Source organism: Pelmatolapia mariae, linkage group LG2 (assembly GCF_036321145.2).
Source record: "Pelmatolapia mariae isolate MD_Pm_ZW linkage group LG2, Pm_UMD_F_2, whole genome shotgun sequence".
Classification (NCBI taxonomy): Eukaryota; Metazoa; Chordata; class Actinopteri; order Cichliformes; family Cichlidae; genus Pelmatolapia; species Pelmatolapia mariae.
Window position 1 is genome coordinate 1,876,527 of NC_086228.1, and position 25,974 is coordinate 1,902,500.

The 25,974-nt window shown below is 41.6% G+C and overlaps 2 protein-coding genes across 3 annotated transcripts in view; one reads left to right on the forward strand and one right to left on the reverse strand.

The window, feature by feature from the left end:
* Positions 1 to 2,080: 2,080 nt before the first annotated feature.
* LOC134638949 (protein mono-ADP-ribosyltransferase PARP14-like) overlaps positions 2,081 to 25,974 on the reverse strand; it is a 37,027-nt gene continuing 13,133 nt past the window's right edge. Inside the window, exons 8-23 of one of the 2 annotated variants that reach the window (XM_063489937.1) lie at positions 25,614 to 25,974; positions 21,312 to 21,476; positions 21,143 to 21,209; positions 19,718 to 19,954; positions 17,547 to 17,768; positions 17,044 to 17,149; positions 16,399 to 16,548; positions 16,250 to 16,312; positions 10,542 to 10,724; positions 9,666 to 9,869; positions 8,883 to 9,007; positions 5,848 to 6,083; positions 5,478 to 5,746; positions 5,085 to 5,230; positions 3,826 to 4,000; positions 2,081 to 2,515 (exon numbers count right to left, since the gene is read on the reverse strand). The exon at positions 25,614 to 25,974 is cut by the window's right edge and continues 1,815 nt beyond it. In XM_063489937.1, the coding sequence (XP_063346007.1) occupies positions 2,235 to 2,515; positions 3,826 to 4,000; positions 5,085 to 5,230; positions 5,478 to 5,746; positions 5,848 to 6,083; positions 8,883 to 9,007; positions 9,666 to 9,869; positions 10,542 to 10,724; positions 16,250 to 16,312; positions 16,399 to 16,548; positions 17,044 to 17,149; positions 17,547 to 17,768; positions 19,718 to 19,954; positions 21,143 to 21,209; positions 21,312 to 21,476; positions 25,614 to 25,974 (2,990 nt within the window). In that variant the 3' untranslated portion in view covers positions 2,081 to 2,234. Of the gene's footprint in view, positions 2,519 to 3,825; positions 4,001 to 5,084; positions 5,231 to 5,477; positions 5,747 to 5,847; positions 6,084 to 8,882; positions 9,008 to 9,665; positions 9,870 to 10,541; positions 10,725 to 16,249; positions 16,313 to 16,398; positions 16,549 to 17,043; positions 17,150 to 17,546; positions 17,769 to 19,717; positions 19,955 to 21,142; positions 21,210 to 21,311; positions 21,477 to 25,613 lie in introns of both variants that reach the window. The other variant, XM_063489931.1, reaches the window with a different exon arrangement.
* On the forward strand, positions 12,376 to 14,166 carry LOC134638968 (piggyBac transposable element-derived protein 3-like). The gene is made up of 4 exons (XM_063489949.1): positions 12,376 to 12,696; positions 12,794 to 13,561; positions 13,648 to 13,726; positions 13,840 to 14,166. The coding sequence occupies exons 1-3, from the start codon at positions 12,520 to 12,522 to the stop codon at positions 13,675 to 13,677; spliced, it is 975 nt and encodes a 324-aa protein (XP_063346019.1). The 5' UTR covers positions 12,376 to 12,519; the 3' UTR covers positions 13,678 to 13,726; positions 13,840 to 14,166.

Sequence of the window (25,974 nt, forward strand, 5' to 3'; positions counted from 1 at the left end):
GTTCTTAGACAGTAAATGTGACGTAACTATTGAGGAAAAAACGCCGCGTATATATTGTTTATCATGACTCTGGTTTTACGTGGCCTATCAACACAATTTATAAACTGGTATATATCACCTTGTTGCTTTGTCTTTAAGTGGTCATGTGATTGACTTACCACGACTACTTTATTCTTCCTCAGTCAAACAGCAGCACTCATGCGATTGTTTTGCCCCCTTAGCTCCAGGTGTTGTGCTAGACCAGGGGTCAGCAACCTTTAAGAAGCAAAGAGCCATTTGGACCCGATTTCCACGCAAATACTGTTTGACATCTAAAATGAAGATAACACTGTATATATTGTTTTTACCTTTATGCTTTGTGTGAACAACTAAGGTGTGTTGCTTATGAAATCCATGAAGTGCTACAGAGAAAATTGCATTTTATTTATGTAATTAACACATTTTGAACTCTTAAAGAAATATAACAAAGCAAAGACACCCAGCTGAACTAAAATGATACATGTAGCAAACAAAAACTGTTAAGAGTCGCCCCACTTATATCGTCTTTGGGCTTTTGGAGCCTTGACCTGACTTTTAAGAAATAATTGGAAGAAAAGCACTATGCTGCTATAAAAGAAAAGAAAAATAGATATTTGCTAAATTCTGCCTAAATATGTATTTTACCTGGTTAATGTGTGTGGCGGGGCGTGGTCTGCAGCGCCGCTGCAGGGGAGGCGACGCACCTAAGCGGCAACCGCAATCACGCCTCGCCGCCTTAACGTCTGTGCTGTTGTGTTGGTGTGTGTCGGGCTGTGAGCTTTAACACCGGCTGTATGCGTACAACAACCGTGTGTGAAAAGTGGTCAATAAAGAGATGCTGCAAAGCGTGTTCATGAAAACAGCGTCGGGTCTGCCGTGATATGTTTACAATGGGACTTCTGCTCCTGAACCTCACTTTCATCTTTACGCAGGACTGTAAGCTGTCATCTGTGAGGCGCGAGCGGTGTTTGTTTTTAACATAGTTCACGGTGGAGAACAGCTGCTGACATAATGTGGATCCGAAGATCAATAATTGGCCTACCTGGGGTTGAAAGTCTCGCACGGCGTTTCGGCAGGTATATCAGCTTCCGCAAGTGTGACGCTTATTTTGAGCGATCAAAAAAATAATAGAATATAATTTTATTTTTATATTTCAATATCACAATAATCTAACAATTTAGAACTACCAGTTAAAAAAGAACTAACATAAATAAAATACACTTCAGCTAAATCCTCTAATTTATTTTCCCAAACCACGCGGAGCCGCAGTATAAGGACTAAAGAGCCGCATGTGGCTCTGGAGCCGCAGGTTGCCGACCCCTGTTCTAGCTCCAGGTGTTGTGCTAGACAGTGATCGTGATTGCCGTCCGCGGGAGCGCGCAGCTGCTTAAAGCTGTAGCGACCAGATTACTTACAGCTACTTCCTGCAGCTGATATAAGATGCGGTAAACTGAACACAGCTTCAACCGTCTGTTTGTTGAAAAATAGTAACGGACCGCGTTTTCTTGTTAGTAACGGTAACGGCGTTGTAACGATAGGAATAGTAATTAGTTAGATTAGTCGTTACTGAAAAAAGTAACGCCGTTATTCCCATCACTGCTTATAATGTACGAATTTTTGAATGTGTTGCTGTGAGCTTACAAGGACGAAGCTGCAGAGGGTTAAATACGATCGTTTTGCCAGAATTGCTGCAGAATCAAGTCTATATGAGCATGAATGATTGAGCTGAGTGATCAGACTGGAAATTTGAGCTCTGCAACATGGACTGGTGCAGGTATTGAACTGAACTGAAATATATGGAGCATGGATTTAGTTGAGTTTTATTGTTGACAGGAGGAAAATATCCAGCCAAAATTAAGAAGATTACCAAATAGCACTAGATAAGTGACTAATCATAGCCACACCCCGGTGACCTGCAGGGAATGGGGATGGCAGCAGGAGACAATTTAAACTGGATTTGACTTTTGTTGTTCTTTGATTTTTGTGCACAAAGAAATAACAGACAAGAGAATGACTGGAATTTATTTCAGTGTTAGTTTAATCTTCCTTTAAAATGTGCTTCATTATATCTAAAATATAATGTGACAACAGCAAATAAAAACAGATGAATAATATTTTATATAATTTGTAATTTTATAGAATGAACAGTCAGAACAAACATACAGCAGAGGTTGTTACATTTTTTTTTCTCAGAAATGTTGCACAGTAGTGGCAGCTCATGTAAATGTTATAAGGTATTCTGGGTAGGCCTGGATATCATTGAAGACCACAAACATGCTTGGATTCGACATGTTATCTGTGACGCTGTCATACAGGTCTGAAGCGCTCCCAGATTTGGCAGGAGGGGTGATCATGCCTTGTTGTCCTTGGGTGTAGTCTCCAACAAGAACCTTGGCCTGGTACATGCGCTTGTGTCCTTTGGCGTCAGGGCTGGCATAGCCTTGTGCTGAATAGTTTGGGTTCACAGCAAAGTAAGAACCTTTGCCGATTGCTGCACCTACTGACAGAGTGAATAAATAAAAAGATTTAGTCAAAGTAACCGAGTGCTGCTCCACAGCTGTGTTCTCTGTCAGATATGTATCATGTATGTCATTAGAGGTGGAGTTTGTAGGTGGAGGGTAAAAAGCTGTGGCTTGTTTCTGGTAGCTCAGGTGCAGTCGGGAACATCAGCCCTAAATGTTGGTAAAAAAGGTTTGTGCCTGTTTTTCTAATGAACATGTGGATAGATCTGACGAACGATTTAAAAACCTGTCATCAAACATGGGATGTTTTATTTCTCTAATAACCAGTGAAAGCTTCGCCCATTGTTTAATAAACTACTGCCTGGAAATAAACTAAATAAAACATGGAAATGAGTGTAATAACTGCTGAGGAACATCTGCCTGGTCTGCAGGGATGAGCCAGACAAAAAAAGACACAACAGTAGAAAATGTCTGAAACTGACTCGACCAGTAACTTACAAAAACACCAGCAAACAGAAAAAACGAACAGCAGTGGAAGAAAACACAAGAAAATACAACGTGAGTGGGTTTTTGTATGTGATGGAAGAGTTGTGTAAGTGATAAGTGCAGACATGTATCTGCTGCATTATGATTCATGCGATTAAAACACACATTTCCTGTATCACTGAAGAACCTTCACCTCTGTGTGTCTCTGTATGATTCGCACATGTTTTGGGTTCTGTCACTTCTGCAGCTGGTCCGTCACATTATTGTCACCCCAGAAACACTTCAGTTCATTTTTTTCTACTTTCACTTTGTTCTATTTAAATTCATTTGTGTTTTATTCAGCTGCCGTTGTTTCGTGTGCTTTTTTCTATTGCTGGTGTTTTATTTTTACTTTTATTTTTACTTTTTACAGCTTTAGACCTTTAAGGCCTCCTTATATTTTACTGCAACACCTCTGTTTGTCCACAATCTCCTAGCAGTCAATATTATTCTATTAGTCATAGATATGACATCTTCATGTTACCTAGCAACCACCTACCAATACAACACCATACGAAAGATTTGCATCATTTTAAATTAACAATAATAACATGTAATTTAGCAAATACTGAATATATGGACTTTTGATATTTTTAAATCTCCAGATCGTGATGTCAGTCGTATCAATATTCCGTCATTTCACACATGAGCAGACTTTTCTGTTAAAACAAACTGGATGAATGAAATGTTTACATTTTTTATTACTGTTTCTGTTTGCAAATGTTATTTATTACATACTTGGAAAGGATGTTTTGGTGGCTAATAACTGATATTAATATTCTGTGAGCAATCAATGTGCCGTGTATGAGTGTTCAGGTACCGTTTGTTCCTGCGTAGCTGCGGTTGAAGCCTTTGTCGTTGATGAGATCGACAGATTTAGCCCTGGTGCCATGAAAAAGAAGCTTTTCATTGTTTTTGTGTTTATTCTTTGTCTCCATTTGCTTCTTCAGGATCTGGTAGTTCTGCCACAGTGTTGGATTTTGGACCCGTTCAATCTGCCAACACAATCCAAACACATTATTACTTCACATAGTTCTTACCTCTGGTTATTTTGTCTAATGATGTGTGTGTTTAGATTTTTTTTTTTTTTTTTTTGCTCAAGTCATCAAAATGTTTCTTCCTTACTCCTTTTTACTAGCAGAAACCTCCACCTCAGTTTAGGTCTCTTTGTACATCAATGAACTTTGAAAGATTTCATCCATATGACAGAGGTCTGCTGAGGCTGGCTCCAGCGGTGTGTCAGTCCCCATAGACCCATTTCAAAATGTCCAAACTTTACAGCATAAATACACATGTTATGGTCTCTATAGATAATCACGCCCTTCATAACAACTTTGGGGATGAGGAGGAACTGTTATATAACTTACTTGTTTAATTTATATTAGGTCTAAAGTTTGCGAGGCTTCACATCAGCTAACTCAGTGGTCCCAAACTTTTTTTGCTAGGCCCCCCTTTGTTTTACAAGAAAATCTTCTAAAAATCAAGAATGTGGGATACTGTTTGTCCATGATTTGAACAGCCCAGCGTGTGCTCCCGATGCAGGGAAAATCAATTCTGTCGCAGGGACCTACCTCGGCACTTGTGCAGGTGAAACCAAAGGGAAGATATGCTTCATCATATTTTCTAGTCTTTGGCTTGGAAGGAAGTTTTTTTTGGAAACATATTTGGCGATGCTTCCTCTCCTGCTTTGCGTTTGTGTTTCTTTTTCTTTTTTTAATTCATACTGCCCCGCCCCCCCCACTTAGGGAACCTCAGAGCTAACTGAAGTTAAAGAAGTTTGTGTGTCTACCATGTGTGTGCAGTTGGAGCTTGTTGGAGCCTTGTCCTCTTATCTGACAGATAATATGGCTGCAGTTCTGTTAAATGTTCTAACACTGAACTGAAGAGCTTTGACTGGAGCCTGTTAGAACACCATGGCCGGGATGAATGAAAACCTACACAGACATAAATTAGCAGGTATCTACATCTTTTTTTACAGCGTATGAAGAACAAAATGAAAGCTGAGACTTTAATTTTACTGGCCCATATTTAACTGTCACAGTCATACAGTCTGCTCTGTGTATTTGTGACTGAACATACACTGATGATGTTTAGGTTCAGTCCGGTCTTTGTCAGTTCCTGCTCCACGTCGCTGTATTCCTGAGATCCTGGAGTCAGAGCAAACAACTTCACAAGGTCTCCTTTCATGTCCTCCCAACAAGAAGGCAGAGGCAGAGCAGTGTCATCTGTAAAAATCATTGGAAGAGCTCAGTTCAAACTAAGTGCATATGTACAGCATGCTGACTAGAGTTTCAGTGGAAGATGTAAAATGTGGTTGGTAAGGACTGTGATCACCTCTTCAGTTTCTGAACTTTTTTTTTTGCATTTTAACATTTAAAGTGAAAAAGTCAGAACTCACTGATTTTTACAGAGGTTTTACTTTCAGATAATGCAACAGGTTAAATGAGCACTAAATGCACATAAATGACTCACCTTTCACCTCTTTCCGAATGAGCTCCAAATTACGCCTGTTTGCTGAAACTGCTTTTCTAAGTCCTGGATCAGCGGTGTACGTTTCATTGTTGATCTTGATCTTCACCTTTTGTTTCTTCTCTAGAGCCTCCTCCAGTTTGAAGTTGGTGTAAATGTCAAACGGCACCATTGAACCACTGCGGTCTGGAAACTGCCATTCTACCAGACTGCTCACTAACAAGGCCTGCCTCTTTGAGTTCTCCGCCCTCTCCACCTTTCGGATGATGTCCCTGATGGTCATCAAATAAAAAAGCAGTTAGCAATTTGCACTAAACATTCTTGAAATATGTTTTCTTTTTTCAGTGTCAGTGATTTGTCTCTGTTTGCTGACCTAAGTGCAGACTCAGCAGTGAACACGTCTCTGGTCAGACCCTCCAGGTGGATCGCGGGGTCCTGGTCCTCTGCTCCTTTGTCCAGACGAATGCTGACCGTTAGTTTCCTCTGCAGAGCCTTCAGCTCCTCCATGTCAGCCTGTGACAGCTGACTAATGAACGGGTCAGAGATGGTTTTCTGTGCCTGCTCAGCAACAATCAGGTCATTAATCCTTTTCTTGGCCTGACTCAGAGCCTGTAGTGTTGGACAAATGGTTGTACATATATTTTAGTTACGACACATTCAACACATTTTCATAAAGTCACAAAATACACAAGATTTATTCTGTGTTCTGGAGCCATTTAATGCGCATCAGTCTGCAGGCAAGGGTGAGTATACCTGTATCCCACTGGTTAGCTGCCTGTACGTTGGGTTTTTTTGAGAGGGCTTTTTCTCTCCGCTTTCGGGTCGGGGAATGGGTCCTGAATGCCGTTTGCACTTATATGCCAAATGACAGTTCAGTGTACCCGGATTTCTTGGAGTCACTCAGTAGGGATCTTGAGGGTGCTCTATCTAAATTAAATTGAATGACTGTTTGTCCATAACAGATACCGCGTTCGAATATAAGAATGTCTATTAGAGGACAGGATACCATAGGATACCACAGATAGCAGGTTAAATGAGCACTGAGTGCAAAAATCAGGATACCATAGGTCGAACGTCTATGATTGATTTTTTTAATCTTATTATCAGATGTGCAGCTGTATTTTCTGGACACTTGGATGAAGAGAGGAGTTGAGCTATCAGCTGATCACAACTTTGTGGTGAGCTACATCAGGTGGCAGGGGAGGATGCTGGACAGGCCTCGTGCACGCAAACCTATAGTGAAGGTGCAAGGTGTGCTGGGACCACCTTGTAGAGGCCCTGATCCACGAGATCTACAACTCTCACCTCCAGCAGAACTTTGACAACAATCTCAGGGATGCTGGGGACATTGAGTTCAAATGTTCCTCATCTCCATTGTTGAGGCAGCTGTAAGGAGCTGTGGCTGCAAGGTTGTTGGTGCCCCTTATGGTAGTAATTCCTGAACCATATGGTGGACTCTGGCGGTAAAAGGAACCATCAAGCTGAAGAAGGAGTCCTACGAGGCTTGGTTAGCCTGTGGGACTTGAAAGGCAGGTATTGCAAGGCAAGTACAATGTGACTCAAAAAATCAGGTGTGGGAGGAATTTGGTAAGACCACGGAAAAGACTTTTGGTTCTGGATATACAACACAGGAGGGGACAGTGGTCGTCTACCTACATAGTTTGTTAGGGGGCTGGTGCGTTGGTCACTTCAACTCAAATTCTAGTTGGGTGGTGGAAAAAATGCTTTGATGCCCTTTAATCCCACCGACACATCTTTGAGGACACACTCGGGATGAAGGGGGCTACTTACCAATCATGGAGGGCAAGGTCATTGAAATAGTTAAACAATTCCTGTTGCCTCTTGATTAGCAGACAAAGTTGGTCGTCCCCATCTTTAAAAGGGGGACCAGGGGGTGTGCTTCAACTACATGGGGTTATATTCTTCAGCCTCCCTGGGAAAGTCTATGCCAGGGTACCGAAGAGGAGAGTTTGTCCATTATTCATAAGTCTGCAGCTGAATGTGAAGTTACAGGAATGAAAATTAGCACCTCCAAGTCTGAGGCCATGGTCCTCAGCCGGAAAAGGGTTGTTGCCCCAAGTGGAGGAGTTTAAGTATCTCAGTGTATTGTTCACGAGTGACGAGAGAGAGTAGCGAGAGATCGACAGATGGATTGGGGCCGTGGCTGCAGTGCGGACCCTGTACCGGTCCGTTGTGGTGAAGAGAGTGAAGCATAAAATTGAAGCTGTTGATCAACATCAATACATTTACCTGTGGCCACAAGCTTTGGGTAGAGTGAAGAATGAGAATGAGGTTGTGGAAACAAATAGGAGAAATTAGCTTTCTCCAAAGAGTGGCTGACCTCTCCCTTGAGACAGACTGACGAGTGCAGTCATGCACAGAAAGGCTCAGAATAGAGATGCTATTCCCGCTCATCAGAAGGAGCCAGTTGAGGTGGTTCAGGGAGGTGTTGGAGAGATTATAAATTTCAACTAGATCCAGAAAAGGACTGGAAACCAGTCTAAGGAGGCCATATAGTAACCATGATTGGACTGTCTAAAAACAGTCTTGTAAATGAAACATAGTCTCAATGGGATTATGTTTATAAATAAATATCAAAAATTATGGTGTTAACATGTCTTACAATTTATGTTGATTCATGTTGATGATTTATGTTGCCGTTCAAGTTTATTTCTGTTAAAGCAGTGATCAGATGTTATGATAGAGTATGAGTACAGATGCTCACCGTGTATGGAACAGTAGCTTTAAGTAAGGTAAATCATTAATTTTTGTTATGCAAAAGTTCTTTTTGTTGGATTTGGGTTGTTGCATTTGTCGAGAGTCCTAAATGTGACAGACACCATTGGGAGCAGCGTGTTACAAAACTAATCACAATGATATTACATTTTTCAGTAGCTACATTTATCACGCCACCATTTTCCTTCTCCAACTCACATCTATTTAAGTGCTAACTGCAACATGAAGGTACAATTACAGTACAACAGTTTCTGCACATGAGGTGGATAGAAAGAAAAAACATCAAACAAAAATGCTTTTTTCTCCTTCTCATTCCTCACTCCACTCTCAATCGCTCCACTATCAGCTGATTTTAGTTTGTGTGTGGGAGGAGGAAAATGATGGCGCGGTACCTGTTAACATTTTCTCAGTTTTATTTTTTCAGTCAAAGCTTGTTGTTGCTACAGCTGAGGGGAGCCGTGGTTTGCCGCCTTCTGTTTTAGACCATGCAGGCTTTGATTTGTTATGTCCTCTGATTTAGCTCAAGGGTTTGACTTTGGGTACTTTGGTTGATCTGGATTGCCTTACTGTTTGAGGTGAGGTGTTTGAGTTTTTTGCTTGTTTTCCATCCATCCATGTTTGTGCAGAAATTAAGATATTGTTGGAGTAAAAAATAAATGAATAAATGCGTACCTTATTGTCGTCGGCGCACAGCTGAAACACTGTGGGCTCAAACTCTTCCCTCTCCAGAACTAAGTCAACAGAGCTGGACTGATCCGACCCGGATACCAGACCTGACATGAACTGGCGGACTGTTGCTGAAACAATAATAATATCCAACGTGAATCCATCTGACAGCATTTTAGGTTATGATCAGAAGTTTCCAAACACTCATCGTGAGCATGAATGTCAGGGTAATTGTGGCCTTTTAATGATTTCTTTCTTTCAATTTAGTGATGATCATTTTCAAACCAATACACTAATTTTCAACTTGGGCAATTCAAACAATTCAAATTCAGTTTTAAAAAGCATTCAAATTCGAATTTAACTTATTCAAATTCAGTTTCTGATGGGACAAAGTTCTGCCCATACTAAAACCCCAATTCCAAAAAACATAGAAAACAGATACTTACACAAAGACATTTTACGGTTTCATTAACATTATTACTGCTTTTTTAAAAGAACACTGCCTATCTAATGCACCATTGCCTTCACCACAATGACCAGGAGGGAAATTGAAAAACATGTTAAAAACACATCAAGAGAGACTTACATCTTCAGTATCAAACCACAGAGATGTTCAGATAGTTCAAGTTATTCTGAAATGCCTTTTTGATTTTGGTCAATAAAAGAGCAAAGCAGTCTTTCAGGAGGAAAGTACTAGTACTTTTTAAGCCACCATGATCAAAATGAAATGGATAAGTAAATAATTTCCCATCTACAGTTGGGTTTCCCTACCAAACAACAGCGACATACCTTTGATTTTGCCAAAGACACTCTTCTCCTCCACCGTCTCTCCCTGTCTCTTCTTCATGCTCACGTGGAAGTGGTTCAGCATGGCCGTCTGGAAGATCAGGATCTTCACACTCTGAACAAACCTCGGCTGTTTCTTCCTCACAAACTCCACCACTGCATCCACCATGGCATCAGCCACCGCTGAAGGGCTGGCCCCTCCCTGACCTGACAGGCAGACAAAGACCAAGTGATGATGATGGTGATGATGCAAAGATGGAAAGAGGATGAAGAGTACGCTTTGTGAAACTCAACAGAGCAACAATCTCACATCTGGCTGCAACATTCATTACAGCTCGAAGATGAAAGAACTGGACAAAACCAACAAAGTGATGGTTTTGGTGTAATCTAAGATCTCAAAGACTCTGTAGAAGGGATCTGGCTAGTTGGTGTGTTTAACTCCTAGGACCTGGCGTCCACATATGTGGACATTACATTTTGGGTTGTCTAGACCAAAATACCGAATGTTGCTCTACATGGGCCCGATATCCACTTACGAGGACGTTATACTGCCACTCTTCTATCCAAATTTAAAATGAATGTCCTCGTATGTGGATCTCATTTTTCTCAGAAACAAAAAATCAGATTAAAAAAAAAAAACAATCAGGTAATTCTTTGTCTTTACATTCATCAGGTCCCAATCAGCCCAAATTGCAGAAATAAAAGAGAAATAAAATATGCATGCCATGAAAGAGTTCGGGTCTTAGGAGGTTAAGCTTAATATTAATTTGGTGTGACACAAACTCTGATCAGACCTTTGCCACAGTTCCTCATGCAGTAATGACCTCTGCACACTGCTGCACAGCAAATTAGTGAATTCCATAAATAATATGTACAGACCTGTTCCCAGGGCTGGGAAGGCCACAGAGATTAAGTTGTTCTCCTCGCAGAACTTCAGCACTGAGTAAACCATGTTTTTAATGTTTGCAGGGTTGTTCTGGCCGACGACGTGGATGATGTTCCTGCTGGGCAGCTGCCCGGCTGATGTCAGGATCATAGCAGAAGACTGACCCGTGGAACTCACTGCAGAGGAAACACACGAGGCTTAAAACACAGTGTGGCAGAATTGGCATTTTCCAGTCCAAAGCTTTACACGCTTTTTTAAAAGCTTTATTAAATTTTAAAAATGATTCCAAAGATTGTATTTTTCACATCTGAACATGAAATTTGGTAAAAGGTAGTAACAGAGAGACTTTACAGTAACGACATTGATTTAGTTATTTATTGATTAGTTGCTGTAGAAGTGCATCAACCCAGCTCAGGACTGGTATATGCACCTTTGTGTGAGGAAGAAGAGGAGGAGCTCTGTCAGTATCCTACAGAATGACCTCCTGTGGACTACTTGCACATGTTTCTTGTATGTTAAACAGTCTCTTCAAACAGTCTCTCTGTCCTAGATCTCTCCATACCTGCACAGGTATGCCATCTGTACCAACCAACTTTCAACTCTATATCCCCTTCATGGCTGGCATCACTTCCTGCTTACTAATTACCTGCACTTCCTGAATCACTAACTGCTCTTTATCATACGCTCCTTTCTCTTCATACGCTTCTGTCATTTTCTACAAGTTAATTATTTCAATTAAGCTCATAAAGAAGAAATTAAAGGTGCTGATCATAAAGGTGACCGTGGAATAGGAATCTTATCAAAAGAATTTGATTCTACTCATTTTAAACTCCAAGGCAAGCTACAAGCTATCCAAGGCATTAGGGTCACATATGTACATACATAAATAAATGCTACAAAATCCACATTAGTAAAACTATTAACACTAGATTTACTATCCTGCGCAAATTTGCGTAACTTCCCTAAACCCAACACCCCCTAGAATTACTGGCTTTTTTATTTTCTGGTGCAAGTCCTGAGGTGTTAAGCACCCCTGCTGAGATTTCCACAGGTCGTCAGCTTGTTTCTCCTACAGCTTTTGTTGTGCAAACCACCCATTGTCCTTGAGGCCTGGCACATTTGCATTTGCTCACTCAGAGTTGCTCAGATCCAAGGCAGGCCAAACCTCTGTGTTACAACTTTCAGAAATGCCTGGTAGAAATGCTTCAACTTACTCATGAGATTTTGACCACATTTTTTGCGGAATTCACAACTATACTGAATGCACGACCGTTGTTGCCAGCTGCAAGAAATGCCCTGGTAGGGAACAGCTGTTCCCTACCAAGGTTCGTTTCAAAGTTTGAAACACTTTGAAATAAAACAGACTTGTGTACCCATATATTGTGAATGTCTGTCTTTTGTATGTAGGTTGTAAGACAGAGGTTTGCCCTGCCTTGGATCTAAGTAAACAAATGCCAATGTTGCACAAACACACACACACACACACACACACACACAGCAAATCTGCATTTATTTGTCCCACAAGTGGAAAATCTGCATTGTCATTGCAAAAAAGTGGACAGAGCACAGTATAGAAAGTGCACTATACAAACAATCTGGAAACATAAATATGGACACGTGTATTCAAAAATATTGGTGTATGTATACACACACACACATATCTATCTATCTATCTACGTGTGTGTGTGTGTGTGTGTGTGTGTGTGTGTGTGTGTGTGTGTGTGTGTGTGTATGTATACACACACACACACACACACACACACACACACACACACACACACACACACACACACATATGATATAGATGTATCTGTGTGTATAACTAGACTTTATGCATATTATATAACGTGTGGCTATATAAATATATGTACAACTCTATGTATATATGTTTATGGCCAGGCATCCAATGTAGTGACAAGGATTGACAAGATCTAATATTGCATATGAGAAATATTGCACATAGAAACTACCATGGTGTATAGTACGCTGCAGGTAAGGAAGGAAAGTAGCCTTGCAGGGAAGGAAAGAATGGTCCAAGTCAGGCCAAACGACGACACTGTGTGGGTTGAGGAGGACATTGGAATGCCCAGTGCAGAAGCAAATCGTTCGTGCTTCACTGCGCAAGCTGGACCCACAGAGTCTGCTAAGGTTTGTCACTGCCATATTAGATATGATATTTATATAAACCCATTTAGAGTGAGGTTCATGTAAATTTACCATTTTCTATTTGTTTATCTTCCGACAGCGTAAAGTTACAAGTGTGCTCCAAAGCTTCCTTTGCCTGTTAGACGTGGGAATGCTGCAGACCATCAGAGAGTGCACGGTACATCAAGCCCGCATAACAGAGCCGGACTGGAATTTGGCAGTTCATGAACTTATGGCATCCATTTCAATCCTGTTTGTAAGAGCAATCATGTGTCCTGTTGGTGCCATTGTGGATTGCTGGTCAGAAAGTTTTCTGGTGCCACTAATCAAAGAGACAATGCCCCGAGATAGATTCATTTCAATTATGCAACACCTTCGATTTGATGACAGGGACACGCGGGCAGAACAGGTGAAAACAGACAAATTTGCAGCGATCTCCGACATCTGGACACGCTTCAACGAGAACTGTGCTAAGAGTTTCACTCCAGGGGAACACATGACCATAGATGAACAGCTGTTCCCTACCAAGGTTCGTTGTCCATTCACCCAGTATATTGCAACCAAGCCAGACAAATTTGGGATCAAGTTCTGGATGGCCACGGATTTGGACACCAAATATGTCTGCAGTGCATCTCCTTACTTGGGAAAGGACCCCAGTCGTCAGAAGGGAGAGAGGCTGGCAGAGAACGTGGTCATGGACCTGATGGAGCCGTTTTTGGATGATGGAAGAAATGTCACAACGGACAATTTCTTTACTTCACTGTCACTGTCGCACAGACTGCTGCAGCGCAAAACAACATTACTGGGCACGGTGAATAAAGTCCGGCGTGAACTTCCTCAACTTGCAAAAGATACTGCAAAGCGAGAGGTATTCTCCACTTCAGTGCTTAGAAGTGGCAGTGTGTCCTTGACAATTTATGCACCTAAAAAAAACAAGACTGTGTGTGTTCTAAGTTCCATGCACCAAGACGTGACGATCGGTGACGGCAGAAAGAGGAAACCCAACACGATCACAGACTACAACCACATGAAGGTATGTGAATGTGTGTACAATTTTACACCAGTGCTACAATGTTTTCTGATGTGTGCTATACAGGCCTATAGAAAAAAACATATACTCATGACTCTCTCTCTCTGCTTTTACAGTGTGGTGTAGACGTGTTGGACCAAATGGCACGGATGTATTCTGTAAGATCAGCAACACGCAGGTGGCCAGTAGCGGTTTTCTACAATATGCTGGACCTGGCGGCAGTGAATGCCTACATTTTGTACAAGGCATGTACAGGGTGGACAGGCAAAAGAAGATTGTTTCTGCGTCTTCTAGCTCAGCAACTTCGTAGCCGATTCATGCAGCACAAGGAAATCTTAGCACAGAGGCAGGCTGCTGCAGCTGCTGTGCCAGGGACTGTAAAGACAACGCAGTGCCAGGTGCAAGAGAGCTGCAACAGGAATCGCAGCAGATTTACCTGTGCAACATGTAAGAAATTCACCAATGCCAAATGCAGGGATGATGGACACTGGGTCTGCAAATGCTGTAAAGTTTGAAACACTTTGAAATAAAACAGACTTGTGTACCCATATATTGTGAATGTGTGTCTTTTGTATGTAGGTTGTAACACAGAGGTTTGGCCTGCCTTGGATCTGAGTAAACAAATGCCAATGTTGCGCACACACACACACACACACACACAGCAAATCTGCATTTATTTGTCCCACAAGTGGAAAATCTGCATTGTCATTGCAAAAAAGTGGACAGAGCAAGGTATAGAAAGTGCACTATACAAACATTTTATATATATATATATATATGTGTGTGTGTATAACTAGACTTTATGCATATTATATAAGGTGTGGCTATATAAATATATGTACAACTCTGTGTATATATGTTTATGGACAGGCATGCAGGCAGGTAAGGAAGGAAAGTAGCCTTGCAGGGAAGGAAAAACTTGAATCTCTCATGGTTAGGGGTTGGGGGAGGGTGTGTTTGCACAACAAAAGCAGGAGAACAATGGAGCTGAAGACCTGTGAAAATCTCAGCGGGGTGCCAAGAGGTGTTAAGGTCGGGGGGAATTTACGCAAATTTGCGCAGGCCAGTAAATCTAGTAGTAGGGACTTGCACCAGGGAAAAAAGGCTCAGTAATTCTAGTGTTAAATATGTGGTCTCACAGTGATTAATATTAGGATGAAGTATTTGCCTTTAATATTTCAGTGATTCAGTGTCACTGAAAAATGGTCCAGTTATTGAAAGGGTAAAATGTAATAATTCTTTGGAGGATTAAACTGATAAATATCTGACCTTTAAGAGGTACCTTGAAGAATTAATAAAGACATTAAATATGTTAGCTAATTTTTTTTCCATTCCTCCCATATGAAGCTCTACTTACCTTGTACCAGTCTTTGTTTGAGACTCACTTTTATGATTGTAAATTTATATGGTGCACTGTTTCTACTTATCTCAAGAGATTACAGACTTTAAATAAGACAGGTGTACAAGCCATGACACAGAAGATGCTACCTCTGATCCTACAAACCTCTGACGTTAACTGACTATTACATTTTCATAATGTCTGTGTTATGTGCAACATGGCATTCACACAGAACAGCTGATTTACACACAACACGAAGGAAAGTTTTGAAGGGAAAGAAATGCAAACTTAAATTTACGAGTATGTGTTAAAACAACTTGGAATGAGCTTTAAAGCACTTTATAAATGTTAACCACGGTCTTTAATAAACAGCTGCTACTAAAATATGCTTGACTCTGAACCCTGCATGGCAAGGATCTTTTAAAACCTGCTATAGCGCAATATTTAAAGTTCATACTTTTAAGTTCATACTTTAAATATAGTATTTAAAGTTCTACTGTTTTCATGTACGACTGTCTGGATCCATTGGATTGTGTTATTTTTTTACTTTTAGTGATTTAGGTTAGCATTATAATGCGTGTTGGGAATTTTGTGTATATAAGCTGATATTTAGGCTTCTGTTTATGAGCTCTGGAATGTTTTCAGGGAACCTATTTCACAAAAACTGCTTTAACCTCCTAGGACCTGGTGTCCACATATGTGGACATCACATTTTGGGTTATTTAGACCAAAATACAGAATTTTGCTCTACAAGGGCCTGATATCCACTTACGAGGACATTATACTGCTACTGTTCTATCAAAATTTTAAACGAATATCATCATATGTGGCTCTTATTTTTTTAAAAACAAAAAATAAGGTAAAGAAAAAATCTGGTAATTCTTTGTTTTTACATTTATCAGGACCCAATGTGACCAAATATCAAAGAGAAATTAAAAATGCATGCTGTGGAAGAGTTCAGGTCTTAGGAGGTTAAGTGCTGTAACGTTTACATTTGTAATTCAATTGATTTGTGAACAAACTGAAACAGGCTTCAGGGTTTTGAAATAAATATTAATAAATTTTCAGTTTTAACTGCCTGGTGATGCTGAAAAGGGAGTCAAGTGTGCCGTTCCATGTAGAATAGAATAGAGTAGAACAGCCCTTCATCATCAGTGTACATGTACAGTGAAATTGTAGATACACACCGATCCGTGCGCACTCCTGCTCAACTGTTATTCCAGCGCCGTCCAAGATCGCCTTCGACACTCCTGAGAGGAGACCAACAAGTAGACGTTACACTGACTTCCCAGAGTCAGATACAGGCTTTGTGTTTTCAGCACTCAGGAACACCCACCTGCTTTAAGGTCAAAGGTCTGATTGGAGGAGTTGACAATGACATCACTGGTCTCTTTGGTGATGTCACCTGACGACACCTCAAGGGTCAGCCGACCCATCTGCATCTGGTACACACCGAGGGAGGTGGACAAGACTGGGCCAAAAGAGGCTGAAACAAGCACACGCAGACTTTCAGTGGATGATTTTAGACCTGCGAATTTATCTGGAGGCTCAAAATAACACCAATGACTAAGATCCTTATCTGTAAATAATGAGGCCTTTTCTGATCACTCTAATTAAATAGCTCAGGTGATTTGTCTTAAATGTGTTAAAACAATAATTTTCAACTGAATAGAATTGATTGGGTATAGTGGTTAGAAAGAATTTTTCCCTCTTCTGCCTCATACCACTGGCCATCTGAGTCCGGCTCATAATGTTTTTAATGTAAAGCTAAAAAGTGACACTTGTTGCATAACCTTAACCCATCATCTATTTACACCGTAAAGACATGAGTTGTTACTGATGGTCGTATCAGGGCTGTTCTGTTCTTATAAAACTGTGACTGCCATCATGTTTCTATGACCTCACTAAACTCTATTAAATCATCATATAGTGGTTTAATATTAAATAATCACTAATTGTAAAGTTTAAAAGGACTTCTTACCTGAGGAGTGTTGTGATTGGCTGACAGGCTGTTGAACTGGTAGCTCATTAAAATCATGCCGTTCACGCTGGACGTTCCTCTGACCGGTGAACTCACTGGTGAAACACTGACCAACAACAATATAACTTAGATGTTACAGCTATAACTGCAGCTCAATGAATTGATAAGTTAACAGTTAGACTTATGTTCACACATTACATCATTTTAAACCTCACAGCAGTTTTAATTAGATTTTAAGACAAAAAAATTCTAAAAGTAATTATTTGATATAGATTGATTTTGTCTTTTTCTAGTTCTTATTGCTTTCTGTTGCTATATTTGCACGCTGAGTTAATTAATCTTTCTCATCCCTCTCATACCCACAATTTGTCACAAGGTATGTACTGTGTGTTACTCTGTGCTTTCACTCACTAACAGGGTGGGTTTGCTCGTCTGTAGTGCTCACTGTCAGAACACGATAAGCACTTAAACACTCTCAGCTCCTATCAGAGTCACAAACTCACATCCACAGTTTGGCTGTCACTGGGGTGAACGACGATGACCACCTCTCTCAGACAGCGAGGGTTTCTGCTGCTGCTGTACGAGCGGATCTCCCTCAGCAGGAGTTTGGACACCAGGGCTCTGGGGAAGCTCAGGTGTCCTGTCCCGATGGCCGGGAAGGACAACGATGCCATCTGACGTTTCTCAGCCTCCACCAGACAGTATCTGATGATGGATGTTAACTCCTGACAGAGACAAGACGGAGAAACTGAGGCTGGACTTCAGTGACTGGGTTACAAACAGTACGGCGTATATGTTGTTTGTCTTTTTATTTTAATGAGTTCAAGATCTTAACATGTTCTTCGTCACATGCTACTTTGGCTGAATTTTTGTTGCCACTACATGTCCCTGAAGGATCTCCCATCAAAGTGCTGTATATTCTGTGTGATTTCTCTAAAATCATTGAGTGTGTTCAACTGAAGAATTTTAACTAAAATAAAACTTCGAACGTGGCTTCATAACAAGCTTAATGCTGCATTACCATAGAAATGGTATCAGACACACTATGAATCTGGAGCAGAAGAGGATTGTGGTGATCTTAGGCCTTCATATAGACGACCACTCTCTCCTGTAACTATCTGCCGTTCAGCTTCTCTGTATTCTGTTTGAAGTACTGTGATTATTTTCTGTCTCGATATTTGTTATTTGTCCAAAAAGCTCCCGGCTTTATCTTTCTAATATTCAATTAAAAAGAAACATTTCTTCTGAATCATGTAAGTGAGCCTTACAGTTCAGAGTTTTCTTTGACTTTTCTTTGTTTAAATGAGGTTAAATCATCTACATTCATTTCTACAGATTCAATGGTCGCTGGACGCACATTTATTGTCTAACCTTTTTTTTTTTTTTTTTTTTTTTTTTGTCTGTCCCATTTGGTTCTTTAGCCGTCAGAATTGTTGTCTGAAGACCAACAAGGATACCAAATGGATTTATTTTGCCAAATGGATCATCATGGCATTGCCGTATTGGTCCATTTGATCAACTTTTGTTGTTATTATTTATTTTATTTTCAGTAGTTACAGATGAGACAGACATGATTGGGGGATAGGAAAGGGAGAAAGAAAGAGAGGAAGGAAAAGAAAAACAGAAGGGAAGAGGGACAGTGAGAAAGGGCACTTACAAAGACAAAGAGAAAAAAAAAATCTCCTGGATCACCTGTTGAGAGAAAAAGAACAGAAAACAAGCAAAAAAAAAAACAAAGCAACATACTAAACACAACACCATCATGTTAATCTAGCTAAGTGTAAACAGCAATAAATACTAAATATTGAATGTTGTTGTGCAGCACAGACAGCGCACAATGTGCTTTGAAGTAGCAGCTAAGAAAGGTGTAGTTTATGTCTACGAACAGTGAACACCCGTGTGCACACCCGTGTGGATCAGCGCGCTTGTATACAGAAGGTTTCCCCATGTAACGGTCTGCTAGAGGGTGTGGAGGGCCATAGCCCCGTCCCCCAGGGCATGAAGCAGGCATGGAGGAGATCCAGGCTCCAGACATCCAGGGACCCCAGAGTGCGAGAGCCCAAGGAGTACCACCGGAGGGGCATCCGTGCCACCCTCCTGGGAAGGGCTGAGGAGATCCCCAGACGAGGGGTCACCCAGTAGCCACGGAGCAGAAGCCAGAGGGGGCAGCACTGGCTCTGCCGGCAGCCAGCTGTGCCAGAGTGAACGGAGCTGCAGGCCCCGAGGCCGGAGGTTCGAGGGCCCCCTTTGCCCCGGAAGAGGCCTGACCGAGCGACAGGCACCAGGCCCCGCCAAGTAGCCACGGGGAGTAAGCTGGTGTATACCTGAGCGCCCAGCCCCGGACACCAAGAACCACCAATGCACCGACCCCTGAGTGCATCAGTTACCGGCAGGGAGTGTGGTGAGGGGAGATAGGCCTCCACACTTTGGAGGGCCTGGGTGTTCCCAGGGAGGTGGAATCTAAGACCTGACCTGACATATAAACACAGACAAACAGGCACACACAGACACAAACATGCATTCCCACCCTCATGCACACATATACAAACACTCAGCACTCATCCAACGTAGGAATAGACATATATGCACATGTACACACAATCGCACTCCCCAAACATACTCTATACCCCGGGTCCAGGTCCTTTAAATCTAACCTTTAAATAAGAAGCCTCACCTCCTCTGCCTGGCCGCCTCCTTTGTCCCAGGATGGACAAACAGCATGAAAGACTTTCTGGCACGTGAGGTTGTAGCCATCAGTGACGACGACTTCACCGTGTCGCTGTGTGTTCCTTCTGGCTTCAGAGTAGATGGCGTCCTGCAGGCTCTCTCCAGCCGCTGACAGGATGGCGTTGGACACAGCTCCCAGGCTTAGGTTCATGTCCTCTGAGATGGTGTTGACGATGACGTCAGTCTGTGGAACAAAAACAAAATCACACAAAGTTTAGGCTTTAACAAACAGTGGTTCATGATTTTCATCTTTAAAACAAAATGACCGAGGCACTTATGGTCTCCAGAGTGTTTAAATCTACAAGGAGACGATACCAAACTGGTTACAGTAAAGCAGGCGTCTGCTCAGGCTGGTCAAATGAGATTTTTGTAAAATACCAAAGTTAAAACAGCAAAAACAACCCTGAGCCAAATACTCAGCCCCAAATCGATTTTAGGTTTTGTATTTTAATGTCTTTTATGATGTAAGCTGCCATTTTTTGTCCATGAGGCTACGCTAGTAAGCATGGTGAATGTCTCGGCTATTACAGGGTGTAGTTTGGATTTAAAAGTTTTAGAAGAATGAAATGCTTGCATTGCACTTCTGCTCATCAGATAGGTTTTTTTTTCTTTTTTAACTCAGTGAAGATGTTGGCATTAGGAATCATAGATTCCACAGACATCGTCGTTCCCACTGGATTAACTCACATTCCAGTGATAAGGAAAGCGATTAACACTTCTGTAGTGCAATGAAACTAAACCATAATCTCTGTTACTGTGACACACAGAGGGCTGACACCAAACTGTGTGTAAATAGTAATAATGTAAATAGTGATCTGTAATCTGTGCTGATTCTGTGTTTTCAGTGCTGTAATTCTATATAGTTTTATGCTGTTGTATCAGTAACTCGTAAAGATAGTACTGAATATTTTATTTAGGGGTATCAGAGTAAAGGGGGGTAAATATAAATGCATGCCACAGTTTTCCAGATTTTATTCATAAAAACACCACGTATAATTTTCCTTACACTTCACAATTATGTGCTACTTTGATTGACCAATCACACAAAATAGAAATAAAATACATTAACCTTTATGGCTGAAGTGGACAAAATGTGGAAAAGTTGTGAAGAGCTATGAATACTTTTTTAAGGCACTAATAAAGACTAATAAAAAGACGTGTGATAAGCAAAGGAATGTGAGTGGTCAGACCAACAATCTAACAAACAATTCTATAAAGATTTTATACAAATTGTAATAATCTAGAATTAACCTTTAATCCTGGTTTGTATGTGTATGTGATCTAATTCTATATTCTCATGTTATAATTAGCACTAAATAGCAGTTTACAGAATCCTCTCAGTCGTGATCCAAACAGCACCACAGGTACTCACAGTCTGGTCCTGAATGTTTCCCCTGCTCAGAATGATCTTCATCCCCTCAGCTGTGGTCTGCTCCAACCTACATCCAATCAGATAACAGCACTGATGACATCACAAAGAGCCTCTTCAACACTATGACAGAATTTGATGAAAGCAAAGGAAATAAGATGAAGAGCGTTACCCTCCGTGCTCTCCATGCCAGGTGTGTTGCTTGGGACTTCGGCTTCCCCTGTTGCCCTGATGATTTCCCCGATGTTCACCTTCTCCTCCTCTTCCTTTTGCTTCAGACCAACTAGTACCATGTGACTGGCTGTGACCTTGTTTTCCTCGACCCTGGTGAGATCCACTGAGAAACAATTAAAGTTTTAAAATGCCTGACATTCGACTTACATGGTTCATTTCACTATAGATGCCCTCCACAGCAAGATTAGCCAGACTCTGCAGGAACTGAAAACCCTTCTACCCTCTCCGATCTTAGAAGAGGTTTACAAGTTTGTGGACAAGGCTCAGCGGGCACAACATTCTAAGGGAAAAGAAAGACAATGCAGGAAATTCCACACCTTGCTTTCAAAAACACTCACTCCTCAGTCTGAATCTACACAACTCAGAGAAGAACACACACCTGAGGACAGTCAGGAAAAATGGGTGAAGAACTTTTCAGACCGGAATCTCACTGAACCTGAAAAGAGAGTTTTAGCCAAAGGACTCAATTTTGCTATTTCTCCGCAACAGTTGCCCATAGTGGACCTCATCACAGCCACAGAAACCGCCATAAGGATTAATAAATTATCACAGACTGAAGCAGAGCAAATCAGGATGAAAGTCTCAACCACCCTTCCCAGTGCCAAAGTCCCTCCGTCTAACCTCACATTACAAGAAAAGAAGGCCGTCGCTTCCCTGAGCAAAGACCACAACATCACTGTTTTACCAGCTGATAAGGGAAGATGCACTGTGGTCCTAAACACAACAGATTCCCACACAAAGATCACTACTCTCCTCAGCGACAACAATATCTACGAAGCCTTAAAGCGAGACCCCACAAGCAGCTATAAAAAGAAAGTTATAGCTTGCCTTCAAGACCTTGAAAAGAACAAAATCATTGACCGCCTTACATATCACCGGCTCTACCCATAGTCAGCAGCATAAACTCAGCCACTTACAACATCTCGAAACACCTTGCTACCATCCTTGCTCCTCTCGTGGGGAACACCCCACACCACATCAAGAACTCCACCGACTTCACCGACAAGGTCCAGAAACTTACCCTGGATCCAGATGAAACCATGGTGTCCTTGATGTAGTCTCTCTCTTCACTTGCATACCCACCACGGAGGCAGTGGAGACTGTCAGAAAACGACTACAAGAAGACAGCTCCTTGGAAGACAGGACCAACTTCACACCTGATCAGATCTGCACACTGTTAGACCTCTGCCTTACCACTACATACTTCAAATACAACGAAGGCTTCTACAGACAAAAACATGGCTGTGCCATGGGCTCCCCCGTGTCACCTATTGTAGCCAACCTTTACATGGAGGAAGTAGAAAGGAAGGCTCTTGGCTCTTTTAAAGGGAGAGAACCCAGCCACTGGTACAGATATGTAGACGACACCTGGGTCAAAATCAAGACACAAGAAGTGGAATCCTTCACTGCGCACATTAACGCTGTGGATAAAAACATCAAGTTCACCAGGGAAGACACAAAGGATAACTGTTTGCCTTTCCTGGACTGCGCCGTGCACATTGAAGAGAATGGCAACCTCAACATTGAAGTTTACTGGAAGCCCACACACACGGACCAGTACCTCCTCTTTGACTCCCACCACCCTCTGGAACACAAACTTGGAGTAATCAGGACCCTACACCACCGGGCAGAACATGTTCCCTCTAAGCCTGAAGGGAAAAAGAAGGAACACACACACGTAAAGGAAGCAATCAAAACATGTGGTTATCCTAATTGGGCGTTTATAAAGTCAGCAAAGAGGCACAAAAAAGAAGATCAGACACCAGCGAGGGAGGATAAGAAAGACAGACGCAACAACGTTGTCATCCCCTATGTAGCCGGTGTATCAGAGAAACTCAGGAGAGTTTTCTCCAAGCACGACATCCCAGTGTACTTCAGACCCAGCAACACACTCAGACAGAAACTGGTTCACCCGAAAGACAAAACTCCAAAACACAGACTTAACAACGTGGTGTATGCTGTACAGTGCAGCGAGGAATGCCTTGGTCTCTCCAATGTAGAGGTCTGGGCATTCCTCGCTGATTTTGGCATCCTCGAAATCACTCTTTCGAGGATGCCGATGTTCACATTTTGGACAGAGAGGACAGATGGTTTGAAAGAGGAGTGAAAGAAGCCATTTATGTCCACTGTGAGCGACCATCTTTGAACAGAGGTTCAAGACACCAGACAGAGCTTACGACACCAACTGTCTGCCATCTATAATCCAGTTCTGAGATCCCTTCCCAGACGCCTTTACGCCCACTGGGCCACCTGACCTCAGGAAATCATTTCCTGAGGGCAGGTGGGGAAATCATGAAAATGACATGCCCAAAATGAATACAGTATTTGTCTGCAATTAAAAACTCTGTGTAAACAATCAAGGTATCAAAATACAGCTAACAATTATGAGAGTTCATATTACAGCAGATGTTACTCTGTCAAAGTTACTGAGGCTGAAACATAGAAAAAGTAAGAAGATTTTTTTCCTCGTCTAATTTATTTTTGGATTTTATTGCAAATAACCACTTTGAAAATGTGCTTCAGAAGACATTAAACTCCAGAAAACCAGTAATCAACATAACAACATTATTTGTGCATAGACTGATGCTGCTGAAGTAAAACACACAAAATTAACTGTGGGGTTTATAAACTCATACTCAGGCGTTTTGTCACGGTTCTGGGTCAGTGTTGACCCATCATTTTGAGTTTCTTATGTTTTGGTTTATTTTTGCATTATGGATTATTTTCTGATACTCTGGTGCTTTGTTTATTATTATTATTATTATAGATCTGTTTCAGTTATTCTTGGTGAGGGATTAGCTCTTAGGTTGTGTCTCATGTTTAGTTTAGGTTTAATTCTGCCCGTGTAAAGTCCGTGTTTCTTAGTCTGCATCTTTGTTTATTGTTTCCTGTTTTATTTTGAAAGGTTGTGTACTATGCCAGTGTGTCCAGCTTTGCTCCCCCTGTCTCGTTAGCCCTGATCTCTCCCAGCTGTGTCTCCCTCCTGTCTTCCATTCCCTGCTTACTTCCCTGTGTTTGCCCTTGCTCAGTGTTGCGTCGTACCCTCACGTTATCTGTGTGTTCCGTCTGCCTGCCTAGTTTATTTTTGTATTCTCAATTTAGTTTAGTTTCTGTTCCGTTGCTCCAGCAATAAAGCTGTGTATTTTGAGTTCACGTCTGCCTCCGAGTCCTGCATTTTGGGTCCTATCTCCCTGCCTGCCCACACACAGCCATGACACGTTTAACATTTGGCCCATTTCAGCCCATTTTGGCAACATCTGTGAGTTGAAATTGCTTAGCAATTGAACAGCAGAAATGATTAAACTTTATTTGCATGCCTAAAAATGCTTGTTCTTTTAATAGTTTTTGAATAATTACACACCCACTCACGTACATTGGGCCTGTTTTGCCTTGTGCCAAACCTTTAAACTTCGAGAGGCTGTAACTTTGCCTTCTATTGACCAATTTGCACGATTGAACCCTTTTTTAATCATTTGAGCCAATAGAACCATCGTAATGTCACCATTTTACGTCAGCTCCATCAATCAGAGGTCGAAAGACAAAAAATACACGTGATGCTAAATTTACGAAACTCTACCTAGTTGTTTGAGAGTCACGAAACTTGCAGTCATGAAACTTGCAGTTTTGAGATCTCGGCTTTTAGAAAATGTATGGTTGGCTTGGTTTGAAATGGTTCTGTGTACATGAGGCTTGGCTGTTTGTGTTTATGGACATTTTGCTAAATGATATAACTACTCTTTTAATTGCTTGTTGTTTTTGCTGTGTTGGGTGGTTGTAGAAATTGTTTACATGAGCTTTTAGCTCAGATTCAGAGGTTTCTGTGGATACAACACATGCTGATGAAATGGAATCTCCTCCTCTTTGTACCTCATTGGTACTGTGGATGCAGGGGCTTAAGAGGTAAGTAGCCATGAACCGTAAATCCGAGTGAAGATTTAAAGAAAGCTATATTTTTATTTATTTATTTTTGGGGAGATCGACTACCACCACACTATCCGTTATATAGCATGTTAAAGCTAAAAGTTTAGCACAAGAACTGGAAACAAGCACATGGATGTTGTTACATGTGAGCCAATGCTGCTAGCCAGGCTAGCTGTTTACCCTGATTCCAGCATTTTTGCTAATCTAATCTAACTAGTTGCTCATTGCAGCTTTTGCTTTATTTTTTATTCTTGATGGGCATTAATGTTGAGTTCTATGTAGTAAAATTTCATTATTTAAGAAAGTTTGAAAAAATTACCCTGAAGCCCCTGTTCGTTTCCCGCCTGCTTGCTGTGAGATGGTCATGGTAGGTCCGAGGTCAGAGAACTCCTTGCTCACAGCTGTAGCCATGACTCTGCCGGTGCTATCGTTGTTGTCCACCAGGTGAATCTCAGTTAATGATCTCAGACCTTGTGGGCTGTCACAGTACTCCCGAACTGCCTGGGCTATGGTCTCAGCACAGAGGTCAACAGGGAAACCAAAGATGCCCGAGCTGATCGCTGGCAGTGCAATGCTGGAGCAGTTGGCCATCTCTGCTTGTCTCAGACTTTCTCTAACGGCAGTCTTCAGGCGTGACACTGCTGTCTTCCTGTCAAAGTCAGAGAATCGTGGACCAACTG

Coding starts and splice junctions, on each gene's coding strand:
- LOC134638968 (XM_063489949.1), top strand. CDS start 12,520: ATGGTGTATAGTACGCTGCAGGTAAGGAAGGAAAGTAGCCTTGCAGGG. Junction 12,697..12,793: donor GACCCACAGAGTCTGCTAAG/GTTTGTCACTGC, acceptor ATCTTCCGACAG/CGTAAAGTTACAAGTGTGCT. Junction 13,562..13,647: donor AAGATACTGCAAAGCGAGAG/GTATTCTCCACT, acceptor GTGTGTTCTAAG/TTCCATGCACCAAGACGTGA.